The sequence below is a fragment of the Oryx dammah genome, unplaced genomic scaffold (assembly GCF_014754425.2).
Source record: "Oryx dammah isolate SB20612 unplaced genomic scaffold, SCBI_Odam_1.1 HiC_scaffold_29, whole genome shotgun sequence".
Taxonomy (NCBI): domain Eukaryota; kingdom Metazoa; phylum Chordata; class Mammalia; order Artiodactyla; family Bovidae; genus Oryx; species Oryx dammah.
The window spans coordinates 4,406,444-4,426,479 of NW_024070213.1; the positions used below are offsets into that span (position 1 = coordinate 4,406,444).

Sequence of the window (20,036 nt, forward strand, 5' to 3'; positions counted from 1 at the left end):
GGTCTCATCCGGCACAAGGGGTCCAAGGCACCTAGGGATCCAGTTACTGGTGGGTCTGGGTCTCTCACCTCCCAGCCGACCCTCCTGCTGCTAGGGGGCTTCCGGGCACACTTCCACACGGCTCCTCCCCCCTCCGGCGGGCTTGACTTGCACCAACACCAGGTGCAGCAGAGGAACATAAAGTGTCAAACGCTGATTGTTTACTTTCCATTTATTCACATTTCATGGATTGATACACTTGCTCAACGGGATCATTCAAAAACGGATACACACTGAGATTACATTGTCTGACAATTCAAGTATTTTAGCTTTAGAAAACAGTTTGCTATATAAAATAGAAAGCAAACAATTGATCCATTTGATATGCGACCAAGTTTCCCGTCTCTGCTACAACTGGGTCTGCCACACCAGCAACACGCGCGCGCGCACACACACACACCTGTGTCTGTCACACCAGTGACACACACACACACAGGCCTTGTGCTCAGAGCACCACACGGGAAGGAAGTTGTGACAGGCCCCTCCCTGTCGCCTACTGGTGCTACAGGACAAAGCGGTCTGTGCTCAGAGACCTCATTTCCAGAATGAGGATGACTACCAGGGGTTTGGGAGTGAGTCGCTTAGTCTGTAAAAATGCACTGCACTTTCATTTGGATTGTTCGGAACTGTTCTGGAACAGAATAACTGACAAATGCTCAGAAACAGGCAATTCGCTGACCTTTAAAACTAAACCAAAAAAGCCTTCTCTAAACTCTAACAATAAGGTAGAATATTAGTTTTTTTCCCTCTACCCCAGAACAGGTAGATATTTTTTGGCATGCAGCATATCAAAAATATGATTTAGAATTCAAACTGTAAAATAATCCTTTTAAAAGAAAACCAGTCCATAAACAGACCTGTTCTTTCATGAAAAACACAATCTAAAGTTTACAAACTGGACACACATTTTCAGCCTGTAATTCTAATAATGAAAACAGCATAATACCCTATTTTTTGCTTAATGGGAATGCTCAAAAGGAAGAGACGAACACACAGCAGTTAAAAAAAGGCCACTGGGATAGTCGGTATTTGTAAAGATACAACACAATCTGATTTAAAGATATATACACCCTTTAGGCCACATTTATGACACTCTCTTTGTAGATTCTCAAACCAAAGATAAAAACTTCATCCACATTCAACATTTTAAAGCCTAATTTCTAATAACTTGTTAAAAAATAAATCTAAACCCAAGGAGTAGAATTGAGCTGTTAAACAGTGGGGACAAAAAGGCCAGCCCTCCAGGGGCCAAGGTGCCCCTCCCCCAGTAACATACATGGACTTAAGATTTTACAGAGAAATCCACATACACTTATTAGGCTCTTTTACACTCAGACATAATTAAAGTGGAGACCGGCAAGTTCCTCAAGGACAAGAGTGATTTTAAGACAATACCACATTTTGACTTATGGTATACATACCACATGTCCCCCCTGTAATTTCCACTTTAACAGTACAGTCTTAGCAAGAATTTGCTGGGAATGTTAGAAAAAAAGAAAGCCACGCACACCCAGTAATTTCAAAAGACAAACTTTTTAGGATGCTGGTGGGAAAGAGTTAATCCAGTCATGACTTTCATGCCATTTTTGGTGAACATTCCACATCACATGCAAAGGCAAACAAAACAATGCACCAGAGTTCCTAGAGATGAAGAAGCCTGTGAGCTGACTTTCTGGTGGGTCAAGGAGCACGTGAGAGCTAGGACGTGCTGGTGAGGCCTGTTCCCCTAATCTCCTCGTCCCTGTAACAGCTGGACAAGCCTAGTGTGAACAGGGAAGGGCCAGTAATCAACCACTTGTTAACTAAAACTCATCTACAACGAACACGCATGTACTTCTCATTTCTAAAAAGTAAAAGAAACAACAATTGCCACTTCCTCCCCAGGCCTCATGATACAGCCAAATTCGATCCCATTCCCTAAGAGTGCATGTTATCCACCCAAAGTCACACATGGGGCCAAAGACTCCCACGGAATCGGAGAGGTGAGGATGCAGTAGTGTAAGAATTTCATGATCAGTGTTGGCCCAACTACTTTACCTCAAGTATTAAACAGTAACGTATCATAAAATGGTTTCCCTGCTCCCTTTACATCTAAAAATTGTATTTTTTTTTTAAATAAAAGCAACTGTACTAGCTACAGTAATTTTGACTATCTTTTTTTGAAGTCAGAAGACATTATGTTCTGAAGAGCAGAATATACAAGTGTGAGCCCTCAGGCACAGACCCTGAGCCTATCTGGTACCAGCATTAAATGACTCGTGAGGAATCAAAGTGGACATTTACAACATTAAACCTGACATCTAGTTCACGTGACCAGAGTCTTCAAAGAACGCTAGTGCTAGTTACCCAAAAGCTATGGAGAAGTAACGTGGCTACCTTGGGTGCAGCCATGGCTCCATTCCACATGAACATACGGAACATCTTACCATTAAAAAGTAAATGGAAATTTCAGTATCAAAGGTAGAATACACTGGTGTCTAAAAGTTAAAGGCAACGTTTACACACACAACTTCCTCTTCCATTACCTTATTGCGTGTTTCCTGCTTAGCTCACATGGCTCATGTGTAATAAAAGCTCCTATGACTTAAGTTTAGGGTTTAGATCCATAGGGTTCATCACGGTACAATTAACTAAGAGCATATTCTTTCCCTTTTGTTGTACGGTTTAACCCTTTTTTCTATAAGGGTTGTGACCACTGTCTGTGGTCTACAAACTACCAAATTTGTGCTTTTAAACCTCTTTCCTGGCAAGCCCCCCATCCCTTTTGTCTCTAGGGGGATACAGAAGTAAGAGCACCTCATGAAGGAACCTACAAAACCAAACAACAAGCTACTCATTTCCTCTTAAAATGAAAAAGCAGCTCTGGAATCCTAGTAAAGCAGCCTGTGGGGTTAGAGGCCAGCGTCCACACGAAAACGGCTGAGGACTCCACCGCTGAAGGCAAACGTTCCAGCTGTAAAGTAACATGACAAAGCACAGGGGAGCACCTCGGCCACAGCGCGGCAGCAGGCCCACCCCACCCCAGCCACGCCCACCGGAGGACGCGCGGCCGTGAGACTGCACAGATGCTGGCAGCAGACCCCAAGCCCTGGATCAGAAAAGCCTTTGGGAAATCTAATCGATACCCTGATTTCAGTCCATTAAGAAATCACTTGTGGTTAGTTTAATAAATGAATGTTAAAAATCTTCCAAAATTTTTCTTTCAAATGTATTTTACACATTAGACAGTTCTTAAGAAGGGAGAATGCAGTTTTTTAACACTTAACATTGAAGGTTTTATTGGCCTTTTAATATTAATGTTCCCCACCAAAGTTTTAAGTTATCTCTAAGTCCTAGAACGTCAAAGTAAGAAAAGAAGAAAACTGACTAAGCTCAGGGGCGCTAGGGGGAGCAGCAGCTTGGCAGCCACTCCTTGGCGGGCATGCTCAGGCACCCTTCTTCTCCAGCAGGATTCTGTGCAGCTCATCCGCGTCCTCGCTTGTCTTCACCCGGATCAACATGGGGACGGGGGTGGCGGCGTTCTTCTCATCGACGGGCGGGTTCGGAACGCAGACGACGAGCACGTTGTTCTTCCCTGTGCGGGTGCATGGCATGCTGGGTGCAATCAGGATGTTGAGCAGTATGTTGCCTGCATTGAAACAAAGGGAAAATGCATCAAAATAAACTACTTTCCATGAGACTACACCTTTAATAGGCTAAACATTAAACAATTATGCAACGCATACTTAACGCGGAGCCACGGAACGTCACAAAAAGGGCCTGGTTCCCTGACAGTATGGGGTCTCCGAGAGAGGAGCACGGGGACTCCGACAGGACCTGGCCTCGGCCCCACTGAGGAGGCCTTCTCCCCAAAGAGTGGTCAGCTGGGAAACAGCTCTGTCACGGGGGCAGCACGCTCACAGGCAAGAGTGAGCGCAGTGTGACCGCACCGCAGGTCAGCTGAGCCCACATGAAAGAAAGGAGCTTCACAGGAGGCTGTTTCAGGAACACAGTCTGGGGTCGCCTGGCAACCCCGACCACTTCCCCTCAGAACCCCCACTCAGGCACTAACCCCTCCTTTCAGAGGACTGTTAATGGTAAAGCTGGAGGGTGGACAACAACGAGTTAATGATTCTTTGCTACATAAAAAGAGTCTCTTTACAAGGTTAATTCTCCTTGAGAGTTAACTAAACAGTCCAATTTACCTACAGTTTCTTAGTCACATTTCTAGCACAAAGGAAAATGAAAACATTTTGTTACTTCCTGGCAGTAGCTTTTTAATACATCCAGTTTTCCTTCTGCACTATTACCCCAGTATTCAAATAAATCTGTAAGTAATGAGTCAGTATAGGATGAATTTGTCCTGAACAATCTCTATGAACAATCTCTATTCTATTCCAAAAAACACATCAACATACTTGAAAATCCTGAAGACTAAAATCAGCAAGGAAGAGAGCTTCTATGTACCGCGTAATTATGATTATTTTGTGCCACCTGAAGAAAAAGGTACTCACCTAAATTGGTGTCTGCCCGCACTAACAGCTGCGTCTTCTGATTTGCTGTAGGTTTTAAATGTAGAGTGCCCACACCCTTCTCTTTAAATTCATTTTCTTTCTTGTAAAATAGTTTACACCTAAGGAGAAAAATAATCGATATGATCACTCAGTGACATGTCACGAAAGTCACACGATTTTCCAACAGCCCCTGCTCACGCTTATGTGGAAGCCAGTTAGTAAATACAGCAGAGGGAGCTTGGAAGAGTCTTCTGTTGACCCAAATCAGGTCTGCACACAAGGCAGGCAAGAGAATCTGATGAGACAGTCTACAGTCCCTCCTTTTTTCTATTACACAGCAGGCCTGATACAATTCTTCACAATGGTTTCTGAAACTATCCTTTCTCAGGTCAGGCAAAAATCACTGCCAAGCACCTTACAGCTCCCGGATGTATTGGTCCTGAGTTCAAGAGCTGCCCCTGGTACTTAAAGAACAGGGACATACAGGACAAACACTCTGCCCCTCCCCCTCACCTTTTTCCTATTTCTTATTTTTGAATTTTCTTCAGGACTCTTTCATCTCCATTGGTCATTATTAAACAAGTCAAAACCACTGCCTGTTCCTTTGATTCACTATGATTAGAAAAAAACCTTGGGTTAGAGTCTCTGTGGTCCAGTGGTTAGGACTCGGCACTTCCACTGCTGGGGCCAGAGTTCAATCCCTGGTCAGCAAATTAAGATCCCACAAGCCTTGAGGAGAGGCAAAACAAAAACCAAAAAACCCTCATTCAAAACAAGCAAAAAATGCCCTTAGTCAGGGTCATTCCCTTACACCATCTGTGTAATTATTTTAAAACAGGCAAAAGGAACTGGTCTCTTTTTAAAAGTTCTCAAAAATAAACATTTGAAATCCAACGGGATTTGGTGATTTATACTATGAAAAGTGCTGACTTACTAAGTCTGAAATTCTTGTGTTAGAAAAACATATCCAAGGGAAGCTTTAAGGGCACAAACGTTTTTCAATAAAATCTTTGTTAAAAAGTACTAATTTCATTTCACTGAGAGATAACTAAACATTTCCCTTCAGCCTTTTTCTGAAAGCAGCAACTCTCATTAAACAAAATCCCCCCAAACGCCAAACCAGCTTGCATCCCTGGGGGAAGACAGAGTAAAGTAAAGCCAAATCTAGAATCACTGACTTAAATGACTATCTCTGCAGGGAAAGGAAGGGAAGAAAGAAAGGAGAAAAAGGGAGAGAACGATGAGGTAAGAAATGAGGACAAGAAAAGAGTTTCTAAAGCACCTGAAAAGCTGAAAGAGCTAAACTAACATAAAAGAGCAGGCTTCGCCCAGCAGGAAATTTAAAGATCATATTTTTAAATAAACAGGCCCAGAATTCTTCCTTGTCCCAATTCTGGGAGCAGGCACAGCCTGACCCCAGGAGGGGTGCCTGGTAAACTCTGCAGGAATGATGCTGCCCATGCGCTCCAGCCAGAAGCCTGTTTCCACGTCTCTGAAAATAAATTCATCAAGTGGGTTGCCGTGACTACTACTTACTTTTTGGAGTAAAAAGCATCGTCTTCTTTTACTTCAGTAACTACTACTTTCGGTGGCTCGTCATTCTCTTCTTCATCTCCACCTTTTGTAAAAACACCACCAATAAGAGTCAGATCAACAGCCTGAAAATGTGATAAAAGAAGTTTGCCCCCCTACCCGCCCCTCACCTGAACCTAAAAATTACATGTAAGCGGATACAGAAACTGAAAGCACAATCTAACTGTGTGTGGGGGGGGCCAAGGTGAGGAGGTACTTGCTGGATTTTTGTAGAAAGTCTTAGAACAAGTGTCTGTGCTTGTATGCAGAGTGCAGGCAAAGTTACACAGAAAAAGTCAACACTCATTTATACTCAGGTTAGCCACAAAAAGAAAAATCTCAGACAGGCTTCTAGCACATGGAATTTCATCCCCAAATATTCCTGTGATCATTTCTGTATCACGCCAAAGAAGAACCAAGGAGCACAATGGCCAAAGATGGAGAAAACAAGCATTTTACAGGGCATGTTTGTCAGAGAAATGAGTCCCAAGCCAAGTGTAAGTAACTGAAGCTGTGTCCGCACTGCCACGCCTGTGGACATGCTGGTATGGTGGGCGCCCTCCTGGTCTGAGCCCAAAGCACTATCCTTGACCCCAGTGCCCCAATCATAGGGGAGAGTAAGTCACTGGTGGACACAAATTACGATCCTCTTAAAGAGAAAGCAACTGCATAAAACTCAGTGATGAGTAACTAGAAAAAGAATTCTGCTGCTCAAACAATTCAGGTCACAAGATTTAAATTTTAAGAAGGTACTCCTGAGTTAGGGCATTTTGTTATTTTAACAAGTTCTCCAAGTCTTTCCATGCATAACACGTGATAACCACAGGGTGAGGAATAAGTGCTTTATGGAGGGGTGCCCTGCTGAGATGGAGACTCTATTCCAATTCAGCATCCTTTCTACAAACAGCAGAGTCCCTGTGACTGTGACACTCTCTCTGTTCATCTTATTTAAAACAGACAAAGGGAAGCTCTTTATTCTCTGCTTTGCTCTGGAGGGCTCTTGCCTGAGGATAGCTGAAGGCAGGGCAAAGTAACAGAAGGAGGTTTCCCTCCAGGAAGAAAAACACAGTATTTATGGCCCACTGGCAACTGCAATTTTCTTTCCCAAAGATCAATATGCTAATACCTGGGGAATGCACTTTTAACTAGTTTTAAGTCTCTATACAGACACTACTTATTCAAGACCACCATGGGGTGAAGAGGGATAATGACACAACCCCTATTTGGAGATGTTCAAGCTGGATTTAGAAAAGGCAGAGGAACCAGAGATCAAATTGCCAAAATCAGTTGGATCATAGAAAAAGCAAGAGTTCCAGAAAAACATCTACTTATGCTCCACTGACTATGCCAAATCCTTTGACTGTGTGGATCACAACAAACTGTGGAAAATTCTTAAAGAGATGGGGATACCAGACCACCTGACCTTACCTCCTGAGAAATCTGCATGCAGGTCAAGAAGCGAGTTAGAACTGGACATGGAACAACAGACTGGTCTCAAACTGGGCAAGAAGTATGTCAAAGCTGTATATTGTCACCTGCTTATTTAACTTATATGCAGTGTACATCATGAGAAATGCTGGACTGGATGATGCACAAGCTGGAATCAGGATTGCCGGGAGAAATATCAATAACCTCAGATATGCAGATGACACCATCCTTATGGCAGAAAGTGAAGAGGAGCTAAAAAGCCTCTTGATGAAAGTGAAAGAGGAGAGTGAAAAAGTTGGCTTAAAGCTCAACATTCAGAAAACGAAGATCATGGCATCTGGTCCCATCACTTCATGGCAAACAGATGGGGAAACAGTGGAAATAGTGACAGACTTTATTTTCTTGGGCTCCAAAATCACTGTAGACGATGACTGCAGTCATTAAATTAAAAGATGCTTGCTCCTTGGAAAAAGTTATGACCAACTTAGACAGCATATTAAAAAGTGAAGACATTACTTTGCCAGCAAAGGTCCGTGTAGTCAAAGCTATGGTTTTTCCAGTGGTCAAGGACGGATCTGAGAGTTGGACTCTAAAGCAAGCTGAAGGCTGAAGAATTGATGCATTTGAACTGTGGTGTTGGAGAAGGCTCGGACGCAAGTGCACTGACTGAAGAACAAGGGAGAGAGCGGAGGGGCTGGGCTTACGGCCTGGTTTGGGGCACTAACAGGACACACCACGAACACTTCTAGAAAGGCGGCTACAACCCAGACATTTGTCCCCCAAGGTTATGAAGTCTGTTGTTGCTGCTGTCCTTCAGTCCCCAAATCATAGCCAACTCTTTGCCACCTCACAGACTGAAGCACACCAGGTCTTCCCGTCCCTCACCTTCTCCTGGAGCTAGTCTAAGTTCATGTCTATGAAGTCTACCTATTTTATTTATAGTACTGTTTTGCTATGTGAATTTATAAGCAAATCTCTTAAAACATTTCAGTGAATATCTATGATGAGTTTTTTTCAATAAAATAAAAATTTTCAAAAAATGTTAGTTTTTTTTTCTTAATGGAAAGGCATGTGTTTGATGGGTTTTCAAAGTTCCCATGCCAAATGTTTTTATATTATTTTTATATTCGTAATCCTTAAAATAATCCTATAAAATAGGTCTTACTCTATTTTATGAATAAGGAATCAGAGAAGTTAACCAGCTCTGCCCAGGATCACACACATGCCTAGGCACTGATGGAGTCTGGACGTGAATCCAGACCCAGCTCACTCACAAGACTGTGCTTCTCCTGCTAGACCCAGAGCTCACAGGAGCGTGAAGCAGGCCTCAGGCACGGAACCGCGTTTACCTTTGCATTCGTTGCCGCCACTTTCTGCTTGGCTCTCCAATGTTTTAGTGGAAAATGGTGAAGAAACTGGTTTACTCTGGGTAGTATCTTTGCCAAATAAACTGGAGTTTCCAGAAGAAAATGAAAATCCAGTCAAGGGGCCCGAGTTTAAGGAGCCCATAACAGAACTCTCAATTTTCTTGCCAAAATTAAACGAGGCACTTGTGGCTCCTAGTGATGGGTCCTTGCTCTTTTCAGACATAGCTTCCACCTTCTGTTCAGACATATCCTCCGCTTTGTTGACATGAAACAAAAATGGAGACTCTGGCTGTAATTTTGTTGAACCAAATAGAGAAGGAGGCTGTGCTTCAACTGATCTTTTGGTGGCTTCACTTTCAGAACTACTGCTGCCACTGTTCCCATGTTGCTGTTCGATGCTTGCTAAGTATTTCTCATAGTCTTTAAAGATAGGTGTGAGGTCGCAGAGCGGGTTTGTGTTCACATGCTTCACGATCCAATCCCGAACGGAGCAGTTTAAAGCTGCCAGCTGTTTGTGATAGGCGTTCCCGTGGCAAGCAGCACCAGAGGAGGAAGGCTGCTGACTGTCACCGTTAGTTTTAGGAGTTGAAATCTTTTTATCGACCGAGGAGGTAGGGCCATTTATAGCAGTAGATCCTATAGGAAATTACATGTTTAAGAATTTATTCAGAAGTTGATTTAATTAAGCCATTCAGATTTTCATACCGCTCTGCCTTCACATCTTCTTTTATCGTATCCCATTTTTGTTCCAGTTCAAGATGCGTATATACAGTATTCAAAAACTAGTTATTACAAAAATCAAATAAAACATTTTACATATATATGAATGTATATATATTTTCACATGCTTGCATTAAACCTGTCATTTTAAAATAATCTTTTCCTTCAAAAGGATGCCCACTTCACCTAAAACTGTCGAAATAGTTAGTATAAAACTTAACCCCCAAGGTTGTAGGAACATATATTAATGCAGTTAAAATCTTAACAGGAAGTGCTTATTTTAATCACACTAAACACATTGCCAAATTTAAATGAAACAGTATACACTCTTAGAATAATTCGCTAAGTATGATCCAATGAGTCAGGATCACTTCCAAGAATCCGAGATTTTAACCCACAAGCCCATTCTGTTACTAATTCCAAGATTCTTGAGTAATTTCCTCAAAACAGGATGAGGCAATCAACATGTCCTGGGCAAAATAAACCGAGCCTAGGAATGCAGGTGTGTGGCACAGAGGAAATCCTTGGTACATTATAATGAATAAGGTGGAGGGATGGGAGGCCTTCACCTAGGGGCCACCGAGAGCTTCTGTTTCTCTTTTGATCCTTAGGTCAATTCTGAGGTCATATTAATTTCACAATTGAAGGAAGATTTGGAAGCTCAAAGGTTAAGGAACTTTACCAAGGTCACACAGAGCTGGTAACTGGCAGAACAGAACCCAGGCTATTTTGGCCTGTACTCTAGTCACTCTGTAATTAGCCAAAAGCTCCCTAATTTTTGTCCCTTTCATCATTACCGTGTTCTTGCTCCTACAGCTGCAGAACCCAGAGAGAAGTAAAAAAAAAAAAAAAAAAACTTTTCAAAATTAGTTTTTATAGATTATCCTTACACAGGTTAAGACAGGGGAAGAAGAGCCTACTTACCGAAGGTGGCCTTGGTGTCAGTTGCTGTCCTCATGCTGGAGAAGGGAGTGGCACTAGTTATGCTGTTTCCGTTTGACAGTCCTTCCAGAGGCTTCCCTCCAGCACCATTACCAAATCCAGAAAACCCTCCTCCTCCAGAAGATGCAACCAAACCTTTAAAACCTTTAAAGGCCACTCCACCATCAGACTAAAAAATAAAGAACACACATTAGGTAACTCTTTTTGTTTCCAAATAAGCAAGCAAATGGCAGTATTCTCTTGGCTAAACAGTACCCACAACCCTTGTGCAACCAGCATTAAAGGAAACTGCCAGTGCAAGCAGAGACAGAACACAGATTTTACTCATAATGATAGCTTTGCAAGCTGAAACTGCCTTCATATAACAGGAAGGATAGACGGAATCTAGAGTGAAATATTTCTTAAAAACCTATTTATGATATAGAAGGTTAAAAAGATTAATTCAAATTAATTTATGGATTCACCAGCAGCTACAGAACTATAAATAAAACACATTCTCAACATAACTAAACCCCAAATGAAAGACTTTCCATATACTATTCAAAGACCAAGTGCCTAAGGAAGTTAAAGAAACATCAAGTTAGGTTCACGAAAAGCATTTTACCCACTACTTACAATTTCCTACGAACTTCTGGAGCTTTCAACCTGTGTTCAATGTACAGAACTTTGGTGCTTTGGGGGTGTCCGGCACACTTCATGACATTCGAAAGCTGCTCTCGGCAGCGTGCCCTGCACTGTCTCTACCTCTTCACTGTCACTCGCACGCAATGCCTGGCCTGGCCCTCCTCAAGCCTATCTTCCCGGGCATCAGGTCCTCGCCACAAGTTCCTGCTCTCAGGCCTCTTCCCAGCAGCCCCCATGGCTTCAAACTCCTGGACGGGAAACTTACCAGAGCTGCAGCCATCTCCCAACTCCTGTTGAGTGCCCAACCAGTATACCTAACGGTCTCCTAGAGAACTCCATGTGGATACACCACAGGCCCTGAAATATTTTTCTAGAACAAAATCAATAACTTCCTCATGAAGTCCCTTCCCCCCTATATCTTCTCCATGAAAGAGCTATCAAATATTACTTGGCTCAAGACCTACATCCAACCAGTCACCAGTCTTAAGAACGACATTAGGCCAGAAAATAACTCAGAATAAAGAAAAATTGAACAAAGCCACCACAGAAATGCAGCTGAGCAGGTTTATTCCAAGGATGCCACCCAGGCTGTTCAAACAAGCCTCTCTTGACTGACAAGAGACGTCCAGGTCACCAAGAGAGCACTCGTGGGTCTGGGATGAAGAGCTGTTAAACATGGAGTGATTGCTGAAGATGGAGCCATGATTTCAGTTCATGAATTATAACTCATATTTTATCTTTTTGAACACAAGAATGAAATATTTTGCCAGGAAACAGCTATGGGAAACCTAGACAGCATATTAAAAAGCAGAGACATTACTTTGCCAAAAAAGGTCCATCTAGTCAAAGGTATGGTTTTTCCAGTAATCATGTAAGGATGTGAGAGTTGGACCATAAAGAAGGCTGAAAGCCAAAGAATTGATGCTTCTGAACTGTGGTGTTAGAGAAGACTCTTGACAGTCCCTTGAACTGCAAGGAGATCAAACCCGTCAACTGTAAAGGAAATCCATCCTGAATATTCATTAGAAGGACTGATCCTGACGTTGAAGCTCCAATACTCTGTCCACCTGACGTGAAGACCCTGATGCTCGGCAAGACTGAAGGCAGGAGGGAAGGGGACGACACGAGACGACTGGATGGCATCCCCGACCCAATGGACATGAGTTGAGCAGGCTCTGAAGGATGGGGAAGGAGAGGGAAGCCTGGTGGGCTGCAGTCCATGGGGTCACAGTCGGACACAACTGAGCAACTGAACTCCAACACACACTAGCAGGAACACCAAATGGGAAATGCTTCTGCTGGTCTCAAAGGTAGTACCCACCCATACCCTAATCCTAGGAAGCAGAGAAGACTTTGAGAATATCTTACATTTTCCTGTCTTCTTCCCGACATCCACTTCCCTTGCTTTCCAATTACTATATTCATTTTTCCACTTCATACTATAACACAACTTGAATTTGTCTATATCTATCTCTTATTTCCCCAACTAGATAAGCTCCCTTTAAGGTACAGATGTCATTTATTATCTTTTATTATCTCCCATGGTCTTCACCAAGCTTATGCACAAGTGAATTAGGCATTTTAAAAAGCATTTATTAATAATTCAATCAAAAAATGGACAAAAGGTCTAAATAGACATTGCCCCAAAGAAGATATACAGATGATCAATAGGCATGTAAAAAAAAATGTCCAACATCACTAATTATTACAGAAACACAAATCAAAACTACAATGAGGTATCACTTCACACATGTCAGAATGGCTACCATCAAAAAGTCTACAATTAATAAATGCTGGAGAAGATGTGGAGAAAAATGTGCCTTCCTACACTGCTGGCAGGAATGTAAATGGGTACAGCCACTAAAGGAGAAAAGTATGAATGTTCATTAAAAAAACAAAAACAAAAATAGAACTACCATACGATTTAGCGATCCCACTCCTGGGAATTTATCCAGACAAAACAATAATTCAAGGATACACGCACCCCAAAATTCACTGCAGCACTATTTACAATAGTCAACACGGGGAAGCACTCTAAATGCCCCCGATAAACAAGTGGACAGCGATGGCGATGGTGTGCTGTCTCACTGACTCTCTGCGACCCCGTGGACTGTAGCCCATCAGGCTCCCCTGTCCATGGGAATCTCCAGGCAAGAATACTGGAATGCGTTGCCATTTCCTTCTCCAATGATAAACCATTATACATTTTTAAAAGGCATTCTTGATAGATTACATAAAATTTAATTTTTTTAAAAAAAGCATTTATTGATCTGATTGCTCCCAGAGGTGGAAATACTCTACAACTCAGAAATAAAATTAGTGTTTAGAACGAGAAGGAAACACTCACTTCGAATCCAACATTTCTACGCTTTGCTTTCTTTATGGCTCTATTCTTCAAGACTTCCTCACTGGCCACCGAAAATGTTCCCACCTGCAGGAGTGCACAAATTAAACAGCAATTAGAAAAGGGCAAAAAGAAGGTAAAACGCTGAACTTTTAAAAAGCTAAACCAAGACAAACTGATATATCATCTGGGTTTTAAGTACTGTTAATACTGGTAACACAAATTATGGAGAGCATATATTAAACTCAAGTTTATGTCTCTTATCTGTCTTATGAATTTCATTGCTAGTCAGGTGAATCAGAAATGTTTCAGAAACTACAAATCCAGACTTTGAATCACAATTCAGACAGAAGAGTGCATACATCAACTTTCTAAGAAGACTAAGACCATCAAAACCTTGGCACAAAACTGTTCATGATCAATTCTTCAAATATATTCAAAGACATTACCCAGATGTCAGAGCTAGCATCTTACTATTATAGTTTTCAAAAATTAAGTTCATAATACACATTATTTTAAAGAACAGCTCTGCCCATTTGCCCATGATCCAGAAGACCTCTGAGGGACCTGGGACTCTAAGTGACCTGTTGGAAATTTGCTGAAAATCTTTGGCTTTACTTCACCCCTGCTTTTATCTTAGAGGAATGGCATAAAATACTTGCTGTAAAAAGTTCTCTTCTATACTTATTTCAGATAAACTTTGGAATCTCTGAACCCACAGAAGGGATCATCTGACTACACCTGACTCAAATGTAATGTCCTTCCACACACATTTCATTAGAATCTATCCAAATGGAAGTTCTTTCATTTCTGAAATATTTTAATGTCAAAACAAATCATTATATGGTAGGCCTGGAACGTGACTATAGCCTAAAACATGGAAAAAAACTTAGTTACCAAAGACGTGCTTAAAAAGTACCAAGTCAGTCAGAACTGTTAAAAACACTTCTTTATAAGCCCATACTTGTGATTTTGGTTTCCCTAAAAATATTAGTACACATACTTGTAAAGGAAAAATATTAGTATTAGAAAACAGATTAAGAAAGAAAACAGCAGTCTAAGAATTATCTTGGAAACGTTTTTGCAAACTATTTAAAATATATATGTATATTTTTTAACTTAGCACACTTCTTTTAACTTGAAAGGCTAACTTGGTTCAGGCTTGGTCAGTGAACTGGCCTGGGAATATCAAACTGCTGATGAGGCATTTCAGAAATGCAGCTGTGTTTTATTCTTCTTAAGAGAAAAATTAAAAGGTTTCCTCAGGGAAGACCATTTTTGTTAGGAAAGAAACTAGGCCATCTAAATTCTATTCCTGTTAACCCAGTTGGGGGTGGAGAGTGTCTCAGATCTTCAATATGAAATAAAACAGGACTCACAGAAGCAGTACAGTAAGGGAGGCAACCTCAATCTTCTAAAATCTAAAACTGCGAGTATGGCAAACTAAGACACTGGTGGTAAAACACTTTTCAAATTTACTTTATAACTAGATCATTTACTCAGCCTTCAATCTGGACTAAAACCATGGGCTGAGTGCGCGCAACGAAATGCAATATGAAATTCAGGAGGAAGGTGATTCTACAAAGGAGTAGAGTATTGAAGGAATAGTTGCTAATCAAAAAGCACACCCATCAATTTCTATACTAAGCACAGATCATAAGAAACCATATTATTTCCAGCTCAGTTCCATTCAGCCGCTCAGGCATGTCTGACTCAGCGACCCCATGAATCGCAGCACACCAGACCTCCCTGTTCGTCACCAACTCCCAGAGTCCACCCAAACCCATGTCCATTGAGTCAGTGATGCCATCCAACCATCTCATCCTCTGTCCTCCCCTTCTCCTCCTGCCCCCAATCTTTCCCAGCATCAGGGTCTTTTTCCAATGAGTCAGCTCTTCGCATCAGGTGGCCAAAGTATTGGAGTTTCAGCTTCAACATCAGGATGCTCTTAAAAAGGCCTTTTATTTTTACCACAGAGTCTTCATGAGGAATCACAAAACAAATTTAAATTTGGAAGGAGCAGGAAATCATTCTTAGGGAAAGCACTTTTTACCTCTTCTGCTTCATCTTCTTGATCCCAATTCCTATCTGTCAATTCCTTCTCGGCGATTCTTTTGGCCATTTTTTTGAACCTAAAGGTAAAAAGATTAGAAGTAGTAAGCTTTTGCTGTTGTTAAGTCGCTCAGTTGTGTCCAACTCTGCAACCTTTGGACAACAGCCCGCCAGGCTCCTCTGTCCATGGGATTTCCCAGGCAAGAATACAGGAGAGGGTTGCCATTTCCTTCTCCAGGGGATCTCCCCAGTCTAGGGATTAAACCCATGTCTCCTGCACTGGCAAGCGGGTTCTTTATCAATGAGCCGCCAAGGCAGCCAGTAATAAGTTTGCTTTTCTAAAACATGACTTAACTCTTCCAACGAATTTTTAAAATTTACTTTAGCATGAAATGAGATATTCCTGATACCAGCAGGCACTTCTTTAATGAGAACAGTATAACATTGTTAGGCTCCCAGTGTCACAAATCCAACAAAAATTACAGAAGGCCGCGAGGTCTTCTAAGGCACAGTGAAAAACAATAAAACAACTCCATCTGAAAAAAAAAATGCTAATGAAACACTGATTTTTTTTAAAAATCAGAAATCTACAGAACTGCATAATAAACAACAAATGCTCAATTAACTTAACTCCATGCAAATTACATTTATACATAGCCTGGCTATAGGCAAGATATTTTTAATATTTAATATTCTCTTAAGGATATTTAGTAAAGTTTGACCTTAGTTAAGAATGTGAACGAGCTATTATTTTCACTACAAGAGTACAGATGGTTCCTGACTTCAAGGGTTCATCTTGCAAGTTTTCAAGTTTATGATGGTGGAAAAGCAACACTCATTAAGTAGAAACCTTCCTTTAGATTTTGACTTTTTCTCAGGCCAGCAATATAAGGTATATTTTCCTGTGATCCTGGGCAGTGGGCAACAAGCCACAGCTCCCAGCCAGCTAGCCAAGCCACCACACCACGGATACACTTACAACCATTCTGTACCCAAATAACTATTCTGATTTTCATTTTCAGTATAGTATTCAAAAAATTATGAGATACTCAACATTACTATAAAACAGTCTTTGTGTCAGTTGATTCTGCCCAACAGTAGGCTAATGTCTGAGCACTTTTAAGGTAGGCTGGGCTATGATCTTCAGTAGGTTTGATGTACTAAATGCATTTTCGACTTACAGTACTTTCAACTTACCATGGGTTTATTGTGACATAATCCCAACATATGTTGAAGAAGACAGTTCAAAATATGATTAACATGACTGTGTTAACATTCTTAGAATTCTTAATTCTTCAATAACAAGCCACCAGCAGCAGAAACCAACATAACATTGTAAAGCAATTGGCATCCAATTAAAAAATAAATTTAAAACAAACAAACAAAAATCCCCCCAAAAGAAAAGCCATCAGCTCAACTTCTATTCAAGGCTTGTTGTTGTTTAGTCGCTAAGCTGTGTCCGACTCCATGTATTCACACCTTAAAATTTCCAGTTTATTTTCTGGTCCTAAGATGTGTATCTGTTGCTATTAAAATCTGAAACTATCAATGGAGAGCTCCACTGTGAGTGTTGTCCTTGGCTCTTCCCTAACATCAATTAAATGGGCCAAAAAACTCCTTACCTTGCCCAGAGATTTACTGATTAGCCTGGAACACTAGCCAGGGTTCTTGAAAACCAGCCTAGCTTCCTTCCTAGTCCTTCCCCACTCTTATCTGCCCTCAAGACCACAACCCACCAGAGAAGTTTCTAGAAGCTCCTGGTCATTAAGATACAAACTGACACATCACTCACCGGGCACAGTAAGATCTGTAAAATAAAATTCAAATGCCAGCATTCCAAAGTCCTCCAAAATCCTATCCCCTGGTAGGATAATCACATAGCAATTTTCAGCTTTTAATAATCTCCTAATAATCTCTGAATTTTTCTTTTACCAAGTGCTTTTTTCTGATTACAGAATAAATGGCTTTAAAGTCCCAGATTCTAAAACATGTGAGAATTAACATAATTTTGTCATTACTTGCGAATCTTTTTTAATCCCTCTATTCCAAACACTCGGTCAAGTTTTGCTATTAATTTTGTCATCCAGAAAACAAACAAGGTACCCTTTCGCATAAATTCTTAGTAAACTTCAACTGTTCAGAGGCCAGGCCTCTGTGTGGCTTCTTTGGGGCCATTTTCCCATTCAGTAACTAACACCTCCACCAGAGGGCAGAAGAGGGGAGAAACTTAAACAGTCGTTTTTTGCTATTAACTTGATAATCTAGTTATTAACAGGCAAAAAGGAGTGGAGCTGAAAGTGCAAAAACTTTATTAAGTGTTAAAATTGTAACACCTAACCCATAGGCCACAACTGAAGACAATTGGCATAGTCAAACAACCTAAATTAATACAGCCAATTCGTTTCCTATTCCATATTTATCCAATCTCCATTTTTATCAAATCAAAGAATAACCAGAGGGCAGGTATCTTTGTTTCACTCACTCAGGTACCTCAAAACCCGCCCCCCTCCACATGATAGACGGTCTAGAATCAGAGATCTGGGACACTGCAAAATTGAGAAAAATACTACAAAATGTTAGCATCCAGTTTTGCCATGTTGTTGTTGAAGACCTTGGGAAAATTATTTCATTTTTGTGCCTCCATTTCTTTACTTCACAACAGGGAGGTGCTGTGAAATTTATAAACAAAAAGCTTAGCTTAGAGGAGTGGCTGGAACAGAGGAAGGACTCAATATATCTTATCAAAGAGAAAAGCTCTGTCAGAAACAAAGGCTCTAAAATACCTTCCCTCCCTAACTTAAAGGTTGTAGTGTGGAAAAACAAAATTAACTTGAATTATGAACCGGCCTCTAAACAAGACTACCAAATCCATGTTTTATTTCAAAGCATGGTACTTCAGACAATAACATTTCTTTGAAAAAGGGAAAAAGTGCCGGTAACGTACTTAGAACAAAGCCTGGCACCTCGAGTCTTTAAGTGTTAAGATCTAAGAACGTAAAAACAAAAATGTGGGCTTGTGGTTTAGGAGGCACCAAATCATGAAATGATTACTGGGTATGAGGCATACCTCGGGACAGGAAAATCGAAAACTTTCGGTAACTGGGGAAACTTTATTCGTGCCCGATACAGGGAATTCTGTGATCTCTGCCACCGCGGGCCGCCCCGACCTTGGGGTGACTCCGGTGCACGTCGGTCTGCTCTAAGACGGGAACAGATTGGAACATACTTGACAGCGTGATCCCCGGAGGAAAAATGCAACCTGGGGCCGGCCCCCGGAGACGGAAACGCTCGGGGAAAACGGAATCCTCGAACATCGCCGCTCAATCGAGCGGCGTCAAGGGATCAGTGGCCTGTGGCTGCAGCACAGGAGGAGGGTGGCGGAAGGAGCGGAGAGAGACGAGTACCGGAAAGAAGCGCGAGCAAACACACCGAGCCAGGACGGCCCCCCGCCTCTCCGGCGCCGCCTCCGCCGGGGCCGCAGGGGCCCCGCGCCCGGGCCCGGCCGTCCCCGAGTCGGTCACCGCAGCCCCGACAGGCGGGCCCCGGGCCCGGCCTCACAAACGCCCCGCCGGGTTGCGTCGCGGCCGACACCGCGCCCCACCCTCCTCCGCTCCCTCAAGCGCCGCGTCCCCAGCCGGCGCCCCGCACCGCGCTCCACCCTCCTCGGGCTCCCGTTTCAGGCCCGGGTCCGGCACCCGGAGCCCGGCTTCCTTCTCTTAGACCCGGCGCCCGCCCCTTCCGTGCCGCCCAGTCAGCCCGCCCCTCACCTCTCCGGCGGCTGCGGCGGCCCTCGCTGGGTTGCGGGCGCGGCGAAGCCGGGGTGCGCGGCGGCGAGCAGGTGCGAGGTCGCGGCCGCGGCACTCGGGTCTGAAGCGGCGCGCGGTCGTCTCTGGTGTGCTGAGAGCCTCGAAGGATCCGGTGATCGGCAACCCCTGAGTCTCAAACAGCATGTCCTTCGGGGATGGGGGGGGGGTCTCGTTTCTCTGCGTTGAGCAGTGAGGGGAGGTAAGCCGTCCGTTCAGCAGGAGACGGCTGAGAGAACAGGGCCCCACACACCTCAGGCCGCCATTTTGTAACTCGAATCGAGCCCTCACGACCAATTCGAAAAAAAAAAGGGAGGAAAGAAACGCCCGCGTCCCGCTACTGCGCAAGCGCGCCGGAGCCTCGGTTGGCAGCACTACCCACGGCAGCGGCCGCGCCTCTCTCAGCGCACGCGCCCAACTGCTTTGGAAAAAACCGTCGCCGAAGGCGCGTTCCCCGTCTTTCGCATGCGCGTGCGCAAGCGCACAACCCACGCCCTGGCTCCGGCAGGAAGTCGGCGCCGGGGGCGGGGCCTGTGCGCGTCGACCGCGTGTGGGCGCCGCCCTCGTTGGAGGCGGTCGCGCGCGGTAGGCTGCTGGCTGTGGGCGCGACCGGGGTTCCGGAGGCGCGTGGGAGAGCGGAGTCTGTAGGGGA

The 20,036-nt window shown here is 43.1% G+C and overlaps 1 protein-coding gene across 2 annotated transcripts; it reads right to left on the reverse strand.

Moving 5' to 3' along the window:
* Window positions 1–197: 197 nt before the first annotated feature.
* NUP50 (nucleoporin 50) lies at window positions 198–19,817 on the reverse strand. Of its 2 annotated transcripts, none has more exons than XM_040234557.1 (8): window positions 19,349–19,817; window positions 15,583–15,661; window positions 13,533–13,616; window positions 10,544–10,730; window positions 8,882–9,535; window positions 6,069–6,150; window positions 4,533–4,651; window positions 198–3,667 (listed from the first exon to the last, which is right to left on the reverse strand). In XM_040234557.1, the coding sequence occupies exons 2-8, from the start codon at window positions 15,649–15,651 to the stop codon at window positions 3,465–3,467; spliced, it is 1,398 nt and encodes a 465-aa protein (XP_040090491.1). In that variant the 5' UTR covers window positions 15,652–15,661; window positions 19,349–19,817; the 3' UTR covers window positions 198–3,464. The 2 variants fall into 2 exon arrangements, with proteins under 2 accessions (XP_040090491.1, XP_040090492.1); XM_040234558.1 differs by lacking the exon at window positions 19,349–19,817 and adding an exon at window positions 18,649–18,775.
* Window positions 19,818–20,036: the final 219 nt, after the last annotated feature.

Excerpts from the sequence above, each read along its gene's own strand:
- NUP50 (XM_040234557.1), bottom strand. The coding sequence starts at position 15,651 with ATGGCCAAAAGAATCGCCGAGAAGGAATTGACAGATAGGAATTGGGAT. Across the intron at positions 9,536-10,543 it reads TGACACCAAGGCCACCTTCG|GATCTACTGCTATAAATGGC; the intron begins GTAAGTAGGCTC and ends AATTTCCTATAG. Across the intron at positions 6,151-8,881 it reads TGGCGGCAACGAATGCAAAG|GTGGAGATGAAGAAGAGAAT; the intron begins GTAAACGCGGTT and ends TTTTTACAAAAG.